This window comes from Brachionichthys hirsutus, chromosome 21 (genome assembly GCF_040956055.1).
Source record: "Brachionichthys hirsutus isolate HB-005 chromosome 21, CSIRO-AGI_Bhir_v1, whole genome shotgun sequence".
In the NCBI taxonomy this organism is placed as follows: Eukaryota; Metazoa; Chordata; class Actinopteri; order Lophiiformes; family Brachionichthyidae; genus Brachionichthys; species Brachionichthys hirsutus.
The window spans coordinates 3,231,050-3,251,591 of record NC_090917.1 but is presented as its reverse complement, the minus strand read 5'-3'; the positions used below and the strand labels follow the sequence as shown (position 1 = coordinate 3,251,591).

The 20,542-nt window shown below is 46.8% G+C and overlaps 4 protein-coding genes across 4 annotated transcripts; 2 read left to right on the top strand and 2 right to left on the bottom strand.

Annotated features, from left to right (window-relative positions):
• Positions 1–574: 574 nt before the first annotated feature.
• On the bottom strand, positions 575–2,665 carry LOC137910198 (pre-mRNA splicing regulator USH1G-like). Its single transcript, XM_068754632.1, has 3 exons — positions 2,502–2,665; positions 1,671–2,109; positions 575–1,396 (listed from the first exon to the last, which is right to left on the bottom strand). The coding sequence occupies exons 1-3, from the start codon at positions 2,663–2,665 to the stop codon at positions 575–577; spliced, it is 1,425 nt and encodes a 474-aa protein (XP_068610733.1).
• On the top strand, positions 2,664–7,428 carry LOC137910417 (proton channel OTOP3-like). The gene is made up of 8 exons (XM_068754853.1): positions 2,664–2,706; positions 4,690–5,088; positions 5,165–5,301; positions 5,790–5,848; positions 5,997–6,148; positions 6,236–6,918; positions 7,006–7,170; positions 7,258–7,428. Exons 1-8 carry the CDS (start codon positions 2,664–2,666, stop codon positions 7,426–7,428), a joined length of 1,809 nt encoding a protein of 602 aa, XP_068610954.1.
• Positions 7,429–7,726: 298 nt separating this feature from the next.
• On the bottom strand, positions 7,727–15,828 carry hid1b (HID1 domain containing b). The gene is made up of 19 exons (XM_068754485.1): positions 15,763–15,828; positions 14,481–14,630; positions 13,480–13,650; positions 12,742–12,864; positions 11,713–11,819; positions 11,389–11,505; positions 11,095–11,326; positions 10,942–10,998; positions 10,729–10,869; positions 10,529–10,619; positions 10,279–10,430; positions 10,047–10,125; positions 9,775–9,939; positions 9,486–9,707; positions 9,264–9,412; positions 9,103–9,186; positions 8,896–8,987; positions 8,562–8,720; positions 7,727–8,331 (listed from the first exon to the last, which is right to left on the bottom strand). Exons 1-19 carry the CDS (start codon positions 15,826–15,828, stop codon positions 8,268–8,270), a joined length of 2,421 nt encoding a protein of 806 aa, XP_068610586.1. The 3' UTR covers positions 7,727–8,267.
• Positions 15,829–16,094: 266 nt separating this feature from the next.
• plaub (plasminogen activator, urokinase b) lies at positions 16,095–20,116 on the top strand. Its single transcript, XM_068754852.1, has 12 exons — positions 16,095–16,113; positions 17,329–17,555; positions 17,636–17,723; positions 17,813–17,917; positions 18,015–18,168; positions 18,388–18,485; positions 18,567–18,608; positions 18,681–18,879; positions 18,964–19,109; positions 19,191–19,331; positions 19,546–19,694; positions 19,787–20,116. Exons 1-12 carry the CDS (start codon positions 16,095–16,097, stop codon positions 19,967–19,969), a joined length of 1,551 nt encoding a protein of 516 aa, XP_068610953.1. The 3' UTR covers positions 19,970–20,116.
• The last annotated feature ends 426 nt before the right edge of the window (positions 20,117–20,542 follow it).

Here is a 20,542-nt window from a genome sequence, read left to right as displayed (position 1 = left end):
ACACTATTTGTAGAACAGCAGCCAAATCAGGGGCTAATTCTTATTCACAAATAATAAACATAGAATATTAATATTGTTTATGTGGCGTGTTGAAAGAGAACATGTTTGAGGTGAGTAAACTGTACAAAGAGAAACATAAAAAAACACGTTGAAAGAATGACATTCACTCATACAAATCAGCTCCAAATTAATACCTTATGAAAATGTATCGCCATGGTGAATTAATCCTTTAAATAAAAAGACAACAAAGCCACGATGGATCATTGAGAGAACGCTCCAAAGTGTGACCTCACCATATGCTGCGCGGGTTGCCGGTTGAATTAGTCCTCTGTTATTTAATATTGGGTGATCTTTACTAATTGATTAGCTTGCTAAATATGATGGCGTTCAAAAACAGCAGCTCTGTGATAAACCCTTTATTTATATTCTTATATTCTGGGACATGAGCTTTTCTCCACATATAACAAGGGAAATCTGGTATCTAATAAAACACCTCACATGTAAAAGTGCTTCACAGACGCGACACTCCTTTAAAGATATCGTGTTAAAAATATCTCCGCGTGGCTCCGTATCTTTACAGCTCAGTGTCATCAATGGCCTCCGGTTCGTTGAGGGTGTCCAGCCGCCTTTTGCAGGCATCAAGAAGTTTTTTCCTGGGGCCCAGTGGTATATGAATGCTGGTGAGATCCTGATCCGAGCAAAGCAGCAGCGCCTGCAGGTCGATCTTCTCCCTCCTGAACATCTGCATGAACTCGCTGAGACTTTGAGAGGCCAGGAAGCTTTCCAAAGGACTGTTTTCCGGCTCCGTGTCCTGATCGGGCCCGACATCGATCTCCTCCCAGGGTAACTCCTGATTGTTTCTTTCTCGCAGGCTCAAGGCGCTGCCGATGCTGTCCTCATCCAAGCTGGGCGAGCGTGGAGGCAGACGTCCTCGTAGACGCACATTCGGCGCCCGGCCCACAGGTTCGCTCCCCGCTACGCTCCTTTCGTCCCGCGTCTCGATATCGAACATTCCTCCAGCCGTGTAGTTCCTCCTGAACACCATGGTGCCCAGCCCGGGTCGGGTAAACAGGGAATCGCGTCCGGAGTCGGCGCTGATCTCCGAGTACGCCGCCTCGTGGAGGCCCGGGTCGCTCATGGCACGGGAGACGGCGTCCGCATCGTCGTCGTGGTCACGCGGGAACACGTCGCGGATGTTGAGACGCGACTGCTCCGTGGGGTCGGCGTATGTGCCCCGTTTCAGGAACATGACATCGTTGCCGAGTTGAAGGCCGGACAGCGAGCGCACGCTTCTCCTCCCATCCTCGTAGATCTTGAAGGATCCGTCGACTTGCTTCTTCTTCTCCAGTTTCTTCCGGATCTTGGTCTTACCCTTGGCCGTGGAATGCAGAGTGGCCTGAGAGGAAAGCACATCGACGTAAAAACGAATGTTCCCATTTCATATTTACAGTCGAAATGTTACAATTCAAATAGGAGAATTGGTTCCTCGCTGTGTTTTCTCATATCTCTGGTAAACACGACGCTGCGGTTTTATAATTTGTCTATAAAAAAAAAAAAAAAAGGAATAACGATTAAATCAAAACTTTTTTCAACACATTTCGGCTTTTCAGACTGAATAATGAAAGAAAGCCTTTTAGTTGCAGTACACACACACACACACACGCACACACCTGTGAATATGGCACGTTGGTGTTGAACTTGGGGCTCCATGTGCTGCCGCTGCTGTAGCTTGAGAAGCTAATCGAATCAAAGTTGTCCAAAGTCCCCGACTCCTTCGCGAACCTCCTCTCCGTGTGCTCGCGGTGCTTCCTCTGGAGCTTAGCGCACTCTTTGATCCGGCGCTCCGCTGCTCGGAACGCCCGGCCCTTGAGTTTGCTGATCGCTTTCGGGTTGAGAGTGATCTGCTTGGCGGCGATGGCGTCCAGGTAGCGCACGCAGTCCGCGTGTCCCTTGGTGGCCGCCGCGTCCAGCGGCGTGTGGTAGTCGTTGTCCAGGCACCACACGTTGGCGCCGAAGGCCACCAGGAAGGACAGGCAGCTGTGGTGGCCGTTGGCAGCCGCCAGGTGAAGCGGGGCGTTGCCCCAGATGTCACACTTATCCGGATCGCCTCTGGAAGGCGGAGAAGACGAGACGTTGGGTCTCAACATCATTGGATTCGTGGAGTACATCGAGATCCGATTGAAAAAAATGGTCTTTTTCCAAATGATGATAATATTAGCTGACTGCTTGGGATGAGTGATTTGATACGGGTGCGGCTAGTTAGCCCTGAATGCTAAACAGCACTAACGCTGTGCCAGCAGTTCCATGTCAAACAACACGCTGGACTTTGACTTTTCATTACGACCGGATTGCGCTGCAGTTCTGGGGAAACGTGTAGCATGTTGACTTTTCCATATCATATAAACGCATATTGTTTTTAGTGATGCTTCATCTTTCTGTTTTCTCTCCGCACGCACACGCACACGCACACACACACGCACACACACGCACACGACTCTCACCCTCTGCCCACGACGAGCCGCAGCGCCTCCAGGTTGCCGCGGTAGGCGGCCCACAAAGTGGGTGTCATCCCGTCTTCATCCGGTGCGTTGAGCTCCTTCCGTGTCGCCTCCTTCAGCGCGGCCAGGTAGCCGTCCCGGGCCGCCCGGTGGTACCGGTCGTTCATGGCGGCGCCCTGGGCTCACTCCGAGCGCGGCTCCATGGACGGTCTGGAAGGATCGCCCCGTTATTTTAGGCAACTATAAGTCAGCGTGATGGAACCGCGGGGCGGCCTGGGGGTGGCAGCTTCACACACAGGCTGGTTACCAAGGCGACACGCGCTGGTTGTCAGGCAGGGGCGGGGTTACGGGCGGTAGACACGCCCCTTTCTAATATAAACGCTGTAGCAGCGTGAAAAGATTGACGCATAGCAAGAATAGAAAAGAAAAGAAAAGAATAGAATTAGTAGCCCTAAAATATTTTAAGGAAGAAACTTGTGTATTCTTCTGTTTGTCATGTTATAATGTTATATAGACCTGTGCTGTCCGTCAGCTAATAACAATAATAGGGTGTGAAAAGTCTGCAAACTCCATCTCCACTTCTGGGCAGTAAGTAAGGCTTTTTTTAAAATCATTATTATTTATTAACCTTGCAGTGATTTTACATGATAACTCATCATACAGCAGTGAATATCAGCAGTCAGCAGTAGAAGAAACTAGTCGACTGCAGGTTGAGAATAGACAGCTCACTCTCTGTGGTTGTAATATTAACATTATTGATTTGGTATTAACCTAAACTACAACCTAAACCCACTTCATATATCTGAAAAGGAGCTGATGGTTTTTGTTTCATTGTATGTTCCCCCCCAAAAAAACACTGAGAAAGGTCTTAGCAGCAACCATGATTATATTCAGATTTATTTGAGCATGTCGATAATGCATAGCAAGAATATGTTTGAGCATGCATTCAATTATTTATCTCTAATCCTCCTTCCTTAAATTCGCCGTAGTTTGAACTGATGAGCTGCAGCCACATATGAATCCCCAGGAGAATATATCAGCCTGACTAAATGAGATACTCAATGGGGCATGGTTAGCCGCAATTTAGCATCAATCTCATGTCGGCAGCTTTGGGTATCTATCATTTCGTCATTTCAGGAAGACTTTTCCAGTAGTATGACCCACAGGTAACCTCAGACTAAAACCAATAAGCATTTAGCTCCTCAACTACAAAACACCTATACTATAACATTTAAGTTAACCCATTTTTTTTTCATGATAGTTTTTCATTTTTGGAGGAGTCATGGAAATTAAAAGTGTTTCGTGTTGTGTATTAAGATGTTAGATATAAATTTTTCATGTCTTTTTTTTTATGTATGCTGTTCTCATCCATTGTGAGTGCATTACCGGTACCTTCAGCAGAGGATGCTCAGCACGACCACAGTGTGGAGCGTGTGGGAAGTGAACCGACGCACTGCTGTGGATGTGGGCAGCAGCAGCACATGAAACCATTTGTGTGCATTTAAAATGTACCACATTTCTAGATTCTTTGCGCCACATACAGATTTGCAAAACAAAGCGAGATGATGGGGAGAAAAAAAAAAGGCAAATCTGTGATGTATAGATGCTCTATTAATGGGCTGAAACATGCAAAAACCACCTGTGTGATGATTTACATTTGAGAGTGAAACTCTACTACTTGTAGACGCAGTAGTGATAAGAGTGATTCGATTTTATAAGTCAGTTCCCGGTGTGGGCTGTACTCAAACAGTGACACAACATGGCACACACAAGCAGCTGAGAAACAATTTCAAAGTAAAATAACAGCTTTGGCTTCAAGAAGAAGAAAAAAAAAAAAAGAGATTGCAGATTGTCAGAGATTCTGTGGACGTTGTTTAATCAAACATTGGCCAGGTTGTTTTAGTCAGGTCAAAGTTCAAGTGGCACAACCTGTTTGAGAAAAGCTGCAAGTGGAAAGTACACGATACCTGTTGCTTTTCCTATGAAAGGTATGCTGTTATTAATCTCGTGTATTGTGACCACACCCACACCAGTTCTGGAGGGCGGATCGGGAAGGAGTACCGGCGCTTTTCGGCCACATGCCCACGCATGTTGAACGGCAGATCAGTTTGAAAGCTCAAGAGAAAACTGTGGAGGCCGGATTAAAAAGAGAAAAATAATACAGGTGGGGGTTAAAAGTATTTTGTTTTAGAAGAACAAGAAGAAAAGGTGAACATGAACTCAGATTCTGGAGCTACAGAGATGGATTCCACCCGGAGGCCAAAGGAAAACTCTTGCAGTGATGAGCCGGTCGGTGGTGCAGAACATCAGATCCGGGTGCCAGAGCTGGATCCGATGCTGGTTTGGGCTCCCAGCGGCAGACGCCTGATCTCTGGTCTGCTGGGTCTTAACGTGGTGCTGCTGGGAGCTGCCCTCCTGACAGGACAGGCTTTCAACCCTGACGGCCTAAGGCATCAAGAGCCCCTGGTGTTCATGCTGCTGCTGATGGGGGCCAGCTTGATTTGGCTGCTGTGGTACCTGCTGTGGGCCAGGAAGAACCCTGACATATGTCCACATAAAGATCACCACGCCGGGGGGATCACTGTCATTGGTACGTCCCTGTGCAATGTGAAAAGTATCAGACATTTGTTTTGGATCGTGTCCTGAAATATTCCTCTTCTCTTCAGTGGTCCTCCTGCTTTTCGCTGCGTTCAGCCTGCTGCTCTATATCTGCAAGATTGGCTATTTGATCAGCCTGAGGGAGTGTAAACCTGCCGTTAAAGTGCTCGCTCCCTTCCTCGAAGCGGCTTTTCTCACACTTCAGGTAATGATTTTAAAATCCTGGGGGGGAAGGAACTGTCACTTTACCGCCGAAAAGAGACCCTGAGCAAGAGGCACAAACGAGAAATAAATATTATAGGTCTGTGAAGTTACAGCTTTTAATAAGTTTATCATGTGTTTTGTGGCATTATTGATCAATAATAAATATATATATAAAAACTCAGATATAAATTGGAGTTAATGTCACTAACCGAAGGTCAACAGGAAGTAGAAACAGAGGTAGGATATCTCTGATTTACAGAAATCTGATGATGTTGATCAGTGTTGAATTTAATTCCTAATGAATTCATAGAAAAGCGCTATATAAATAAAATGTATTATTATTATTATTATTATGATATAAAAGGGTGGCAAATATCTAAACCCAGGAGAAAATGTGTTTCAGGCCTCGCCTAAATGCAAAAGCAAGTATTTATACCCCCCCCCCCCCCCCTTTATCATTAATAAGTGTCCCGTTTGTTTCCTTTGCAGACATATTTACTGTGGGCTCACTCCAAAGACTGCGTTCACCAGTATAAGATAACCACCAGGTGCTTCCGTCTGCTAGTTATGACGTCATCATTACGATTATAGGACTGCAGCTAAACATTCCATCATTGATTAATGTGACCTGATGATTCATGTCTTGATGCATGTTTAGTTTCTTGAATATATCTTTGCATGTCGCCTTTGATGCAGGTCCGGTCTCATGCTGATCCTCTCGGTCGACCTGCTGCTGTGGCTGAACGCGGTCACGGAGGAAACCATCCATGAGGAGATTGAATTAGAAAAAGAAGATAGGCTTGGATTCAGCAACATAAAGTCACTTGAGAACATCTCTGAATCGCTAGGTAGTTTAACACACCCCTGCATTTAACTTTGTATATATATATATATATATATATATTTGAAGTATATTCCTCCATGCATGCCTCCAGGAATCTCCAACAAGACATTTTGTCAGTGCAGCGCGAGTGCAGCCTGCCTCGCCTTCAGAAAAGCAATCGAAATCGTTTATCCCTTCAACATGGAGTACTACCTGATGGCGGGCTGCATGATCTACGTGATGTGGAAGAACGTGGGCCGCAAGATGAGTGCTGGTCAGCACAGCATTACTGAGAAGCTGACTCTTCGCATCGTCTTCCAAGGTGGGATCGTGTACGGAATTGTGCTTGGTGGCCTGGTTCTCATAGCAGGAGCGGCCGTCTTCATTCTCTACCAGATTTGGGTGAGCCAGCCGCAGCTCCGCCTCACTGCCTTCCTCATCTTCTATGGCTACCACTTAGCGGTCATGCCGACCATGTCTCTTTGCTGCCTGGCTGGGATGCTGGTCCACAGGCTGGAAAGGAGGGCAGACAAAGGAGGACACAACCCGACTCGTAGCCTGGACGTGGTCCTCCTTGTTGGAGCGGCTCTGGGCCAGCTCGCGTTGTCTTACTTCTCTTTGGTGGCGGCCCTAGCCGTTGGGACCCAAGGGCCGCTGGGAGGGCTGGACTTGTCCTACTCCCTCCTCAGCCTGCTGGAACTCGTCCTCCAGAACATCTTCATCATCGAAGGCCTCCACAGGCACCCGAGTCTCCTTGCCAGGAAGAAAAGCAAGCAGAAGAGAAGCGTATTCAAGGTAAATGCCCCCCCCCCCCCCCCTGATCTTGAATCCTGCTGCACTGACTTCCAATAAAGACTAAAAGGGTTTTATTTGGTCCGACAGTCTAAGAAGAAGGTTTCTACCAAAGTGCAAGAGGAGAGGAGGACGAGTATTTCTCTACTTGAGAGGAATGCATCAGACGCTGCTGGAGAGAAAGATCAAAGAAGCCCCTGGACCAAGAGAGCAATCAGAGAAATCTGCGCTTTCCTCATCCTTTCTAATGTCATGGTACCATTACCTGTTTTTTTAAAGAACTTCACATTCATTTGTTGTTCCTGCATGCATGTGATGAACCTGTCTTTCCTCTCCTTGCAGCTGTGGATCATCCCTGCCTTCGGAGTCCACCCCCAGTTCGAGAACGGCCTTGGGAAAGAGTTTTTTGGTTTCTCCGCTTGGTTTGTTCTGGTAAACCTCGGCCAGCCGCTCTGCGTTTTCTACAGGATGCACTCTGTGGCAGCTTTGATGGAGATCCTCATCTCTGCTTAAGGAGCAACACGGACTTGCATGGCAATTCAAGCCGATCCAAACATTTCTAAAACGTTTAGTTTATATGTGAACAACCCCCCGGACACATTTGATTTGTTTAAATGTAAATGTGTCCCTTTGGTTAAATACAGTGATTCTTGCTCTGGTGTTTTCTCTTGATCTGCATTAGTGAATGGAACTGGCTGTGATGACCCAATGTTCCTTCAGGGTGTCTTAAATTCTAAAACCACTGAACAGATTAAACAATGAAATCTTAATGTCAAATCTTTATAATGTATATCATCAAAGCAGAGCAACCGAGTTTATTAATGTGACCCAAATGGGTTTATGTTCTGTTTGTAAAACCATAAGGCTGTCATAACACATGATTACACAGGATGTTGGTAACTGTAACTTATGTGTGTGATGCTCCGAAGCAAGCAAATTTCCACAATCTGCATTTTATGAAAAGGCTTTACGTGAACAGTCTGATCAGTTTTTAATTCAGGACAGAAGACTTTGCATTTCCACCCTGAAGCAGCACATATGCAGGACTGTTATTCATCCCCCATCAGACCCTGTATAGTTCCCTTTCAGCAGAATGTCAAATCAGCATCCCGGCACAGGGCGCAAAAAAATGTGAAGACATTGATATTCACTAAATGTCACACATCTTGTGTCCGATTTAATGACCGCCTGGTGCTGCCTGTTCTCCGTCTGCTCACAGCACAGGATGTGTGCAGCACGCCGCGACGCCGTGTCCGGTTGTCGGGACGATCGCCGCTTGTCGCCTTTTGAACAGCAAAAAAACGGGTCTGATCTCGTCTCTTGGCGTGAAAATCCAGACGTCGGGAGGGGCTCTAAATCCTCTGGATCTCAAACAGTCTTATGTCCGTGTCGTACCAGATGGGTGGGTCCACGTTGCTGCAGGAGACGGAGAGGAGAAACGCGTCAGGCTCAAGCCACGACATCCCATAAGCGGACTCGAAACAGGTCAGGCTGGTTTGAAGCTTGTTTTTACAGGATGATCCGCCAGAATGATTCATCGTCGCCTCAGTTGCAGACTCAATGTGGGCCACTGGTTAGTAAAGAACCCTTTTAACGTATAGGTGCAGGTAAAGATGGGCGTTTTTTTTTTGTTTTGTTTTTTTTACCGTAAATAAATGACTCCCCACATGTAGGTGCGGAACCAGACGGTTGTGCCGGCGTTCGCTTGGTACTTCCTGATGAGGAGGGGATGAGGGACAGGCAGGAGGCCGACCAGCGTACCGTGTTGAAGGAACTTCAGGATTTCTGATTCGTCTGTCAAACCCCTGAGGGCCGAAAAAGAAACAGACAACTGGAGGACTGAAGCCAAATGAATCTGTATTTATGCGTGGATAGGGATCGTCAAAGTTCTGATCTCAATGAGAATTCCTGAGCAGGACAGAACATTTAGGCAAGGCGTTAAATCAATTATTTGCTTCATAGATTAACTGAAGCTCTCACTTGTCGATGCAAATCTTCTCCACCTGAGGAACCAGCACTTGTAACAGCCGCATGATCGTCTGCAGAGGAAGCTTCGCTTTCCATGAAAGCACCTGAGACGCAGGTGGCATGGTGGAGGAGGGGAAACGGGGAAAGAATTCAACAAAGCGCCCCCCCCCCCCCCCCCCCCCCATGATAAATACTATGGATTAGATCGATTCCACTGACCCAGTCCGGAGTGGCGCTCCAAGATGCCGCTGACGACACGCTCGACAATCTGCTCCTCGCTGCTTCCGACTCCGCGTGGCAGATCTGGCCAAAGAATAAAAACTAAAATGAAACACTTGATCTGCAGAAAGAATAATAAAGCAGGAGCGGTCGGCGTGCACCTCGCGGTCTTTGTCCGAGCTGGACTCCGTGTCGCTCGCTCCGGCGCCGGCGCCGTGGTCAGCCGATATCTGTGAGGACTCCGAATGCGGCACAGCGACCATGGTACCGTCCTGACTCACCCGGGCCTTTTCCGTTATCTTATCAATGCCTAAAAGGGATTTGAGGGGGTTCTTCCAATTTGCACAGGACAAGAAAATATTTGTGATAATATTTGGCGATACCTGGAGTGGCCTCTAAGCTGGCTTTCAGTATGCCGCCCTCTGCAGGTGCAGCGGGTCTGGAGCCCGCAGGGGATTCCGCACCTCCAGAATTGGTCCTGGAAATCCCAAGGCTTTTCTTCTTCTGTAGGGCCTTCTGAATAGATGCTGTGCCAGACGGCAGGTTGGCCAGCTGGTGGAAAACGCTCCGCTTCCGGATGATGGCGTAGATCAGGTTGTAGTTACCTGCGAGGGAGGATTTAGTGGCTGGTTGACCGACGTAGCCGCGTTCTGTGATCTGTATGCTTCTCACCATCAAACTGGTACTGGATGATATTGTTGAAGACCTCCAGCAGGAAGAATACCAGGTGGTGGTTCTGGCGGGAGGAGAAGAGGAACCAGTGCGTAGAAAAAGCCTCCAGGAGGTGGAGCAGCTTGGTGGCCGCCACCATGGACATACTCTTCAGGTAAGGTGAAACTGTGAAAATAAGCCAAAATAAGAAAAAAAGTGAGGCATCGAATCCAAAGGGGGAGCAGCCTTCCTACTCGGCCGCTAGGGGGCAGCATTTGATGTGCGACGCTCACTGTTCACTATGATCGTAAGCAGGCAGTCAAACAGAGGCTGGAGGCGCTGGTGACCGATGGTGATGATTTTGTGGAAGATCTGAGCACACACACAAAAAAAAAAAAGATTTAGATTGCTGCTATTTATTAATTTTGGATTCCTCCTCTGGGGACAACAAAAACTGTAAATCTGTTCGTTCTGGATCAAAGAAAGTGATAGTCAATGCCCCCCCCCCCTCATCAAAAGCTTTACCACAATGAGCAGGTCAGCGTGGGTTCCTGTGAAAACCGGAATGTCCATGGGAACTCGGAGGGTGTACGGCTTGTTCAGGCGAACGCCAAAGTTTCTCTCTCCGCTCAGAAGCAAGAGGACGAACACGCCGATGTGCATGAGGCCCACACGAGCTGCAGAAGCATGCAAGCAAAAAAAAGATGAACGCCGTTTAACTAGCCATGCCATGCGTCCAACAATCTTAATGCGGATGTGCACGGCGGAGACTCACACTGATCTGCTCTGGCATCGTTCAGGTTGAAGAGGATGGGAACGAGTATTTCCAACACGTCGCTGCTCTTCAGCACAAAGAACAGGAATTTCTAGAATGCAAAATTACGTTTGAAACTTTTAAAGTAGAGAATCTGAGAATATCGAAAGGGAATCTCGGGAAATGCAAGAGCTGAGGCGACACTAAAAAAAACTCCACACCTTGTTGATGTCACAGGATCTCCAGAAGAGGATCAGCAGCTCCTGGTGGAACTGGATCTTTTTGGAGGAATGAGGCAGGTAAGTCTGGAGGAGCGGATTGTTGAGCAGCCGGGCTAGACCTTTAAGGATGAAGCTTAAATCCTGAAAAGAAATACATACGTAAAAAATACGCACATTACATCCTATTTCCGTGCTAGACAACATTTCACATACCTCTTCTCTGTGTATCCGAGAGAGATAATTCACAAAAAGGTTATTGGGATCCGCCGGCTGAAATAACACAAGGGATTATTATTATTTTTATTATTCTGTGCCAGTTAGATTTTCTAATAGTTTAACAAACAAATGAATTCATCTCCCTCTCACCCCTCGCTCCTCCACAGCCGACGGGGAAGCGGCGCCGTCCGCGGCCTGAGGGGCGGCGCTGGAAGGCGACCCAACCTCGTGCTCCAGGGTGACGATGAGGATCTGGATCGCCTGCTCCACCAGCTGCTCCCGGTGGTCAGAGACGAGCAGGTGGTTGTACGGGATGCCGTACCCGACGGGGTCGTAGGCGCAGACCACGTTGAGCAGGGAGGTGAACAGAGGGAGGGCGTGTCTGGGCGAAGCAGTGAAAGATGGGTCAAAGGTAAGTTTTGTGTGTGTGTGTGTGTGTGTTACCTGTTCTCTGTGGAGCAGAAGAAGGAAACCCAGGGATTGAGGGTCTTCTTTTCAGAGGAAGGAGGAAGGTACATGGCTTCAGAGAAGCAGGTGAGGAGCAGCTTCAGCAGCTCAGTCCTGCACACAGGATGGAGGGTCGTAACACTAGTAATCCTGCACCCTGCCCGACGCCCTCTGGTGGCTAAATAATGTAACTGCAAGTGTTTCTTCACCTCAAACGATCCATTTAGCCTAGTTTGCCTGCAGGTGGAGCTGCAGGCAAACTAGGCTAATGGTAAGAGCGCGCTGTTCTATGCGTAATTACGTGTAATAAACTATAATTACCTGTTAATATCATGGTAATAGTTAGTGGGAGGTGACTGCGCAAAACCCACCCCGGCCTCCCAGATGTATTCACAGCTGTCAATGGACTGAATGTGATCCACTGTGTCCTGCAGCAGGAAAAGAACATTAGGAAAACATGAAGATGTTTAAAAACTACAACATTTATATTATTTACAGGAGAGGAAAAATAATAGCATCATATTTAAAAACCGGCTGCTTGTACGTTCACCCTCATTTACTCCTCATGCATTCCTGAAAGCTGAAGTTCCAGGACTGTGTTCACACCTACTTGGACCATGTGAGTCAACAAGTGGACGACGTCGAGTACGCTGGTGACAGTATCGGAAGGCGACACGTCAGCACAGATAACCAGATTCACACGAATAGATCTGACAAGGTGCGCCCCCCCCGCCCCCACTGGTCCTTGTATGTAAACCGACAGGGAAAGGTCACCAAGGCCACGCCACAAATATCAGCTCACTGGTGTTCAGCCAAACCAAGGAAACATGGATTTGGTGATACAAAGAAAAACCATGTAATGAAACCCGGATTAGGTGAAAGATTAGTTTGATTTTTACTGTATATTTATTGGCCGTTTTCTGATCTCTAAATCCTTTTTCAGCTTGACGGCTCAAATCCTTCATGAGCCTCAGAAACTTCTCGGTTTCCGCGAGAACCTTCCTTCTTCACAGGTGGAAACATCCGCTGGGCATTTTCCACCTTTATGTTGCGCAATTTCCCACGAGCGCCACCAAATTCCACATTTCCTGAGGCACGAGGAGCGGTCTGATCCTGGACCAGTTAAGATCTGCAGAACAGCTACTTCCTCTCACTGCCCATGGTCTCCGGTGCAGCAGATGTTTGCTCAATGCATTTAAGACGTGTCCACCCATCGAAGCCCGCCTAACAAACATGGCCACTCCCCCCGCCTCCCTGTTTGATGGAGTAACTCATTAACTCACGCTACTGCCGCAGGAGATTGAGCGCCTGCGATAACAGCACATGGGTCCTAGCGGGCGGCGGACTCACTGGGTTGTTCTTCTTGTGACACTGCACGGTGAAATCCGGACAGAAGAGCAGGTCGGCGACGGCCAGCAGCAAGGATTCAGCCAGCGGCCGGCCTTCGTTGTCGTTTTCATCTTCATCTAAACGCTGGAGGATAAAGACACGAGTTCGGCCACGCCAGCGCCATCGAGTTCTGATGTGTCAACACGAATCTGAACATCTGATTTAAGAATGGGAGGTGCATCGATACATTGAATTAGATTGTGGTCAAATTGCAGCATTTCCCAACGCAGCCTGCTGCAGCGCTGAACTTTACCTCAGTCCCACACTTTAATTAAGGGGCATTCGATCCCTCTTTAATTCAACAACTGCAGCCGGGAGGAAGGGGAGACACAATAATCGCAGTGTTTGGGCCGAGGGTCCCCTGACGACCAGGTAACCGGAGAACCCGCTGCTGTCTGGGAGGCGTGGGAGGGTGGGGAGGGTGGGGAGGGTGGGGAGGTGGGACAGCGACCTCAACAACATCAGCACCAGCGTCTTACAGTAAATGCCACCGATGTAACACGAGCACGCGCTCACACTAACTTAATTGGTGGCAGCAGAGCTTTAAAGCTTCCTCAATGCATTCCTCACACTAAAGGACTAAACACTAAGATTTACGAACAAACGATGGCACGCCCGAGCGTTACATAACCCCCCCGGCCCCTCTCAGCAGAGTGTTTCTGCCCCCCCCCCGTGACAGGTTTTATGTCAGAGTCGTACCCCCGCTCTGCCGGCTCCAGGCACGGTGGACCAGAAGAAGCCCCTCCAGTCGGCGTCTTCGAAGATGTAGGGCAGGAGGCGGCTGAGCAGGCGGACGCAGTTCAGAACAGTCTGACGCTGTTTCTCTGAGGAACAGCCACATTCTGCGCCCTGGACCAGCCTCTCCACCGCCTGAGGTGGAAAGAAAATCAATGAAATTACATTCGAATTGAAGAAATCAAGTGGCTTTATTGGTCCGACACTTTTTTTTTATGTTGGTCACAATGTACAGCTGATGATTTGTCTGCAGGTAAACATCATTCTCTCTATTAAATATAAAAAACAAACCAATATTATGCAGCCAAAATCTCCTGATTCAAAATTCTGGTTAGGAAATTGTTAAAAAACGCCAAAAATTAAGAGTTTATTTTCGATTAAGTATCTAAAATGTTGAGTGTTTTCTTGTGACAGACCGGCGCTGCCATAAGAAGCATACAGTGTTGGGTTTTCAGTTTATGCTTTAACAGCTTTTAAAATACTTAAATGGGTCTTATATATATTTTTTATCCTATCTTAGGTGAGTAAAGTTCAGCACAAATTCATTTAGATTCCAGCTTTGTTAAACATTTGGGAGTTAGATTAGGAGACCAACTCTGATTTTGACGATTGTTTACTTCAAAATGAAAATATCCGTTTTACTCAAATGACCTTTGACATTTTACAAATGCTGAAATGTGTGGGAAAAACAAACAGCAGCATTCCTTCGACTCTAACAGTATCCAGGATGCACATTTACTCAATTTCTAAGTTGCTTTTCTTAAACAATTCCATTCATTGTTGCTTCACAACATTTTGTGCGTTAAAATTGGATTGTTTTACTTACAAATTCAAATTATTATTGCAAAGTACAAATCAACAACGGCACAACATCCACGATCCCAATTTCATCTTCTGTTACTGAACAAACAGCGTCTGAAACACCACATCCTTCACGGCAAGTCCTCCCTGTTAATGCAGGCTACCTTGTAGCAGAGGGTTGCCAGGTTTGAGGGGGACTCCTCTCTCACGGCTCGGATCTCTGCCGCCGGCACCAGCGCGAAGACGTCCTGGATAGTGGTGGGGGAGTGGGCCCAGAACTGATCCCAGAAGGCGTCGTCTGTGGCTTCTACAGGCTGCAGGAGGGCACACACACACATCAGCACGTACATGCGTGTGTAACACATTTTAACATTACCGATAAGCCAAAAAACTACAAAACCTAAAGCTACTACTTTTTGTTTAGCATTAATACTTAAATTGTATGACCTTTGTTTTTTTTGTTAAACAACAACAACAACAACCTCTTGATTTCATTTCTTCTGCATTGGTGGCAAGTAACTAATACATTTACTTCACAAATGCAGTACTACAACATTACACTACTTGTGCTTTACTCAAGTATTGATGGACGGCTCAGAGACAGTGGCTCTGAGGAAAAGACAGGAGGCGGAGCTAGAAGTGGCGGAGATGAAGATGCTGAGGAGTGACCAGGTTGGACAGGATTAGAAATGAGACCATAAGAGGGACAGTGAAGGTTAGACGTCTTGGAGACAAGGTCAGAGAGGACAGACTTTGATGGTTTGGACATGTCCAGAGGAGAGACGGGGACTATATCGGTAGAAGGATGCTGAGGATGGAACTGCCAGGGAACAGGGCTAGAGGTCGACCCAGGAGAAGATACATGGACGTAGTGAGGGAGGACATGAGAGGGGCTGGAGTTGGGGAGGACGATGCAAAGGACAAGGTGAAGTGGAGATGGTTGATTTGCCAGACTTTTTTTTTTTTTTTTACACAGTTTTATTTTAGAACGTATTTCTGCTTTTACATTATGTATACTGTTTGGTAAACTGAAACAGGATGGAAAGCTGCGCCCGTAGATTCTGACTGTCAGCAGGTGCAGCTCCACCGTCTGCCACGCAACTAATTGAATTCCATGTTTTCCCCACGTCACGTGGTGAAGGTTCGGGCTATGTAGGGAACGTGTCACCAAATAAGTAAACAACAAGTAGGGAGAAGTTCAATTCATCTCAGAGATTGCACTTTCCAGGACTTAAAAAAGCGCAAATATTCAAATTAATGATATTTTTCAGAGGATATATTTTAAAGGTACATTTAAAGCATCTATTAAAAACTGACTGAAATGATTTTTCTCTCCAGTTTGTGTCATCTGGGCAACAATTCGGGCTACCATCTGGCACTCCAACTTTGTGTCCTCAGGCGCACAAGCAAACACACAATTTACAAGAAAAAAAAGGTGAAACCAACCTGTGTTTTAGTTGTGAGCTGAATCACAGCTTTCCTGAAGTGAAGCTTTCCGTCCGCGTTTCCCATGTTGTCGCAATAAACCGCCTCCTGCCTGGCGAGGATCCGTGTTTTAACGCCGGGTCGCTTGGAAGGAGGATAATCTCCCTCATCCGACGCTCACAGCCGCTCTGCGCCCTGCTGCGTTCAGGGACCACTCGGAAACTCTCGACAAACACTGTTCAACTTCGACTTTTACATTTTGTAACTTCTACCGTGTTAGTGTGTTTGTTGAATAAGTAAGAGATGACGCTATTTTATACTGAAACCATAAAAAAGAAATAAAGTTCGAAGTTATGATTCTGAAAAATTCTGGTACACTCAAAGGAGATAAAACATGTAATGGTTTTTTTTTTTTTCTTTTTTGGGGGGGATTGGTTTTGTTGTTTTTTATTTTTATGCTTCTTTGTTGTGTCACTTAATAAATTTAAAATGTATTAAGTAAAAAAGGAAAAAGAGCAATTAAGAAGAAGATTGTAGGGTGTTTGAAGAATTAACTAAAAACCAAACAATTAAACACTTTAATATTTTCAAATCTGAAATTAAAACATTAATATGTATTAAATATATTCAAACCGGACTATTGCGTTAAGGCCTACGATAATACAACACAACGCGTTGGCATTTCAAGACTTTAAATAATTCCGACGGTATTTAAAGGGAACACAGCCCAAACAGGATCCAACGACTTCCGGGATCCTAATGTAAATATTTACTTTCATTCACGTTGTTTATTGGACGAAACCCGTTCTCATTTACGTATGATGCATATGCAGGTATGACGGCTGACGTCACCGTCGCATCATCACCTTCTGCGTGATCACCTTAACCATGTCATCATTTTTATTGTAGTAAATGGGAAACTTGTGACCGAACCTCTCACTATTTTTCACCTTTTAACATCTGATCTGATTGAAGGCTTTTTAGTTCCCATCTTACACCAGAACTATTTCACGGGTTTTCGGTGAAGTTTAGTGAAACTAGGCAGCATTTGTTCGAGCGCGTCTCATCGGCGGTCTGCTCTGATGTCCACAGAGCAACAGCGACATCTAGTGGATCCATGAGCGTTCAATTCATGGTAAAAAAAAAAAAAAAAAAGATTTTTAGCAGTAAAATGAGTAACGACTTTGTTCTTTTTTCTTCCTGTCTTTCTCAACCATCCATGTTGCTTCTGCTCAACCTCAATCGTGGAAATCATGCATGAGAAAATGTTCAGTCACCATAACGACAGCTAAACAGTATATCTGATTCCAATACATTTATCAGAAGCGCACCCCCCTGAGGAACGCCTTCATCTTGTATCGGTCTCTGTTTCCCAACTAGTCTTGCAGCATCACTGGTTAGAACTTGTGACTTATTCCAGAATTGTGACGTCCAGAGTATAGAATTATATCAGGAATTTTAATCAGGAAACTGATTCGCCACTGAAACATCTGAATGATAAAAAAAAAAAAATCCCTGATGTGATTCCTGGGATTCAATTATACGGATTATTAGTTCTTACACAACCATTTCTTCACACCTAAACAGGTGGGCCAGTCCTGTCAAAGAGATCTCCTCAGCCAATCGCGACTCTCGCTCTGCTCCGGCACGCAGCAAACAGACGAAAACAGGATAAGCCCCCCCGGGAGGGTCGGATCCCTGCAAGCACATTCACGCAGTCTGGATATCAACCTCTGCGGAGCGGCAACATGGTGGCGACGCAACGATTTGGGATTTGTATGTTCATCCTGGCGGCCCTGCCGGCAGCCGAAGCAGTGAGGCGCAGATTGATCTCTCTCAAAGTGAAGGTGTTGCATTTATTGTCGTGTGATCGCCGTCGCTTTGAAACTTGCAGGGCTTATTGAGAGATAGAAGACGGAAGAAGATTTCCATTGTCCCTTCATCCTTGTCCTCATCGTCTTCGTTCGCCTTCGGCCACTCAGGTGAGGAGCTCTCCACCGGTGCTGCTCATCATCCTAAGGGGGCGCGTCGGACATGGCGGTGAACTCTCTCTCTCTCTCTTCTCAAACAGGTGGGATCTGTCTCAACGGAGGAACCTCCTTCCCATCCCTGACCACAGGCCAACACATGTTTTGCATGTGCGCCGATGGCTTCGAGGGGACAACCTGCGAAACGGGTGAGGGGGGGGGGGGGCTTAAACAGTAAACCTATAGCTGCATGCTTTATTTTTTTTTGTTTGTGCCCATTTTTTAGTCACACTTATGTTCCTGTAGTGAAAAGCGGTCACTGCTACGAGGGTTTGGGACTGTACTACAGCGGCACGGCTTCTAAAACGGAGAGCGGGCGGACGTGTGAGGACTGGGATTCTGACACCAGACAGTGGCACCTGTCTTCAGATATCAATTCAGGGAGGCACAACTTCTGCAGGTAAGACGCCCACGACTCAGTTTTCTCCAGGCCCCTTTATGTCAGTGGATTTGAAATGACACGCCAATAATGCACTTATAGTTGGCTTTGATACTCAATTCGTTTGACTTATGGATCTGCTAATCAATGATGGGATGCCTTCAAGAGAGCCATAACTAATCGGTCATAGCTTCTTACCCCATGTCACGTTATTGATGTGTTAGTTTAACGGCTCCACAGGAATCTCCTCTTCAGACGGCGCCCATGGTGTCATGTGTGGAGAAATCAGCAGCTCACGTGGGAGTACTGCGATATTCCACAATGCGCGTCGGAGTCGTGTAAGTTGTGCGTTCCATTTGGACTTCCAGGAACAACCCAACCGCTCTATTTCATTCACTACGACCTTTCTACTCTCACAGCTCCAGCTCCGCCTTCTCCGACACCCGCTGCTCCAGAGCTAGGTACCGTCACTGCCTCCCTGAAAGCCATCACATCCCCCCCCCCTGCTTTATTGACTTGATGTAATCTCCCAGCTCCAGTGTCGGCATGCGGCCAGCGAAGCAGAAGAAAGCTGATGAAGATTGTGGGAGGAACAGTCGCCGCCGTGGAAGCCCACCCTTGGGTCGTTGCCATGTTTTGGCGCGGTAAAGCCAAGGAGAAGGTTTTTCGCTGCGGGGGGAGTCTGATCTCTCCCTGCTGGGTCTTGACAGCTGCCCACTGCTTTCCTGATGGGTAGGAAGCGATGTCATATGCTGGACTGCATTCCCAGCAGGTGCCCAGAGACAGCAGGTTGACCTGTTGACCTTTTTTTTCCAGCTCTCATACTAAAAACCAACGCTTCACCGTCATGCTGGGGAAAAACGCTCTTAATGAGAGCAACCCGACGGCGGAGCAAAAATTCAAGGTGGAAGAAATCATCATCCACGAGGGGTTTGACGAGGGGAGCTTCGACAACGACATCGGTGTGGGCGGGGCTTCACGCGCTTCAGATCTGGAGATCTGCACTCGTCAATGAAGTCATTCCTCTGCGATTCTTTCCGCAGCCCTGCTGAAGCTCAGGGCCAAAGGTGGGAAATGCGCAAAGGAGAGCAGGAGGGTGAAGATCGTCTGCCTGCCGCCGCCTCAGCGGGACCTCCAGCCCGGCTTCACCTGTGAGATTGCTGGATATGGGAAAGAGAAATATGGTGAGGAAAAGTCTTTGATCTTCTCTGCTTGATGGTTTGGTCTTCATTGATCACCATATAAACTATATGGTTTGATTAATGAACTAGAAAATGATGTCACTGGACAAATAATTAATGGCATGAAAACGAGTCTTCCAAATTCAAATAGAACCAAAAAAAAAAAAAAAACACATTTAATTTGTAAATTTTGCATGTGTCTTTCTCTTCTGCACAGGTTTGTGGTACAACTCCCAGAACCTCCGGGAGGCTCAGGTGAACCTCATCGCCGATGACGTGTGTCGAAACGAGGATCATTATGAAAACTTAATAACCGACAACATGTTTTGTGCCGGTCGCCCCGACTGGAGCCAGGACGCTTGTGAGGTATTCACAGCGAGTTGGTGCACGATCGGCCTTTTCGCTTCTAGGGACCGTTTTGTTCATTCCCTTCAACGCCGCTCGTCTCTCGTCCTCAGGGGGACTCGGGAGGGCCTCTGGTGTGCCAGGTCGGCGACAGGCTCTTCCAGTTTGGGGTGATCAGCTGGGGCGACGGCTGTGCCAAAGAGTTCCGCCCTGGCGTTTACACCAGAGTGACCAATTACAACAGATGGATAGCAGAGAAGACGGGGCTGCGTCACATCGCCGCCGGGTCCATGTAGGGACGTCACGATTATTGTGAGAGGGACACACGATTATGCACCATTATCATCATTATGAAAGGAAACAACGTGATTATTTTTGTTTTTTGTCTTTAAAAATCATTCATCATTAATCTTCATTAATCTTGTAAACATTCACTTTTTAAAATAAAAGGCTTCAAGAAGCTTCTTCCAGGAAAATAATTAATTGGGTAAAAATGTTTTTTATTTATTTAGGATTTGCAGACATAAGTGTATTATACATTAAAAGGAGCAATTGTAATATAGAAAAAGCTCAAGGTTAGTAAATATTGCATATAACTATTACATGAATGAAAAAATAAACCTAATTAATTATTGTGATTAAATTATTAGTATTATTATATTAAGCTAATATTATCACTTTAACCTCAATTCAGCAGTTAACGAAGATAAATTGTTGATGACTTGGGCATCAAATGCCACCCGGGTATGGAGTCTGAGACCCCCCCCCCCCCCCCCCCTCCGCTGAAGGAGCACTCCCTTGAAGCAGGTTTCATGGGAGCGCTCAGACAAACTCAGCAGGCCCAAACGTGTTGTGTGCGGTTCTGTTGG

Coding starts and splice junctions, on each gene's coding strand:
- LOC137910198 (XM_068754632.1), bottom strand. CDS start 2,665: ATGAACGACCGGTACCACCGGGCGGCCCGGGACGGCTACCTGGCCGCG. Junction 2,110..2,501: donor CGGCTCGTCGTGGGCAGAGG/GTGAGAGTCGTG, acceptor TCCGCCTTCCAG/AGGCGATCCGGATAAGTGTG. Junction 1,397..1,670: donor CCAACGTGCCATATTCACAG/GTGTGTGCGTGT, acceptor CTTTCCTCTCAG/GCCACTCTGCATTCCACGGC.
- LOC137910417 (XM_068754853.1), top strand. CDS start 2,664: ATGGCGGCGCCCTGGGCTCACTCCGAGCGCGGCTCCATGGACG. Junction 2,707..4,689: donor CGAGCGCGGCTCCATGGACG/GTCTGGAAGGAT, acceptor ATTTTGTTTTAG/AAGAACAAGAAGAAAAGGTG. Junction 5,849..5,996: donor CAGTATAAGATAACCACCAG/GTGCTTCCGTCT, acceptor CCTTTGATGCAG/GTCCGGTCTCATGCTGATCC.
- plaub (XM_068754852.1), top strand. Junction 17,918..18,014: donor GGGGACAACCTGCGAAACGG/GTGAGGGGGGGG, acceptor ATGTTCCTGTAG/TGAAAAGCGGTCACTGCTAC. Junction 18,486..18,566: donor ACAATGCGCGTCGGAGTCGT/GTAAGTTGTGCG, acceptor CTACTCTCACAG/CTCCAGCTCCGCCTTCTCCG.
- hid1b (XM_068754485.1), bottom strand. CDS start 15,828: ATGGGAAACGCGGACGGAAAGCTTCACTTCAGGAAAGCTGTGATTCAG. Junction 10,870..10,941: donor CTCGGATACACAGAGAAGAG/GTATGTGAAATG, acceptor ATTTCTTTTCAG/GATTTAAGCTTCATCCTTAA. Junction 10,620..10,728: donor GATCCTGTGACATCAACAAG/GTGTGGAGTTTT, acceptor TTTGCATTCTAG/AAATTCCTGTTCTTTGTGCT.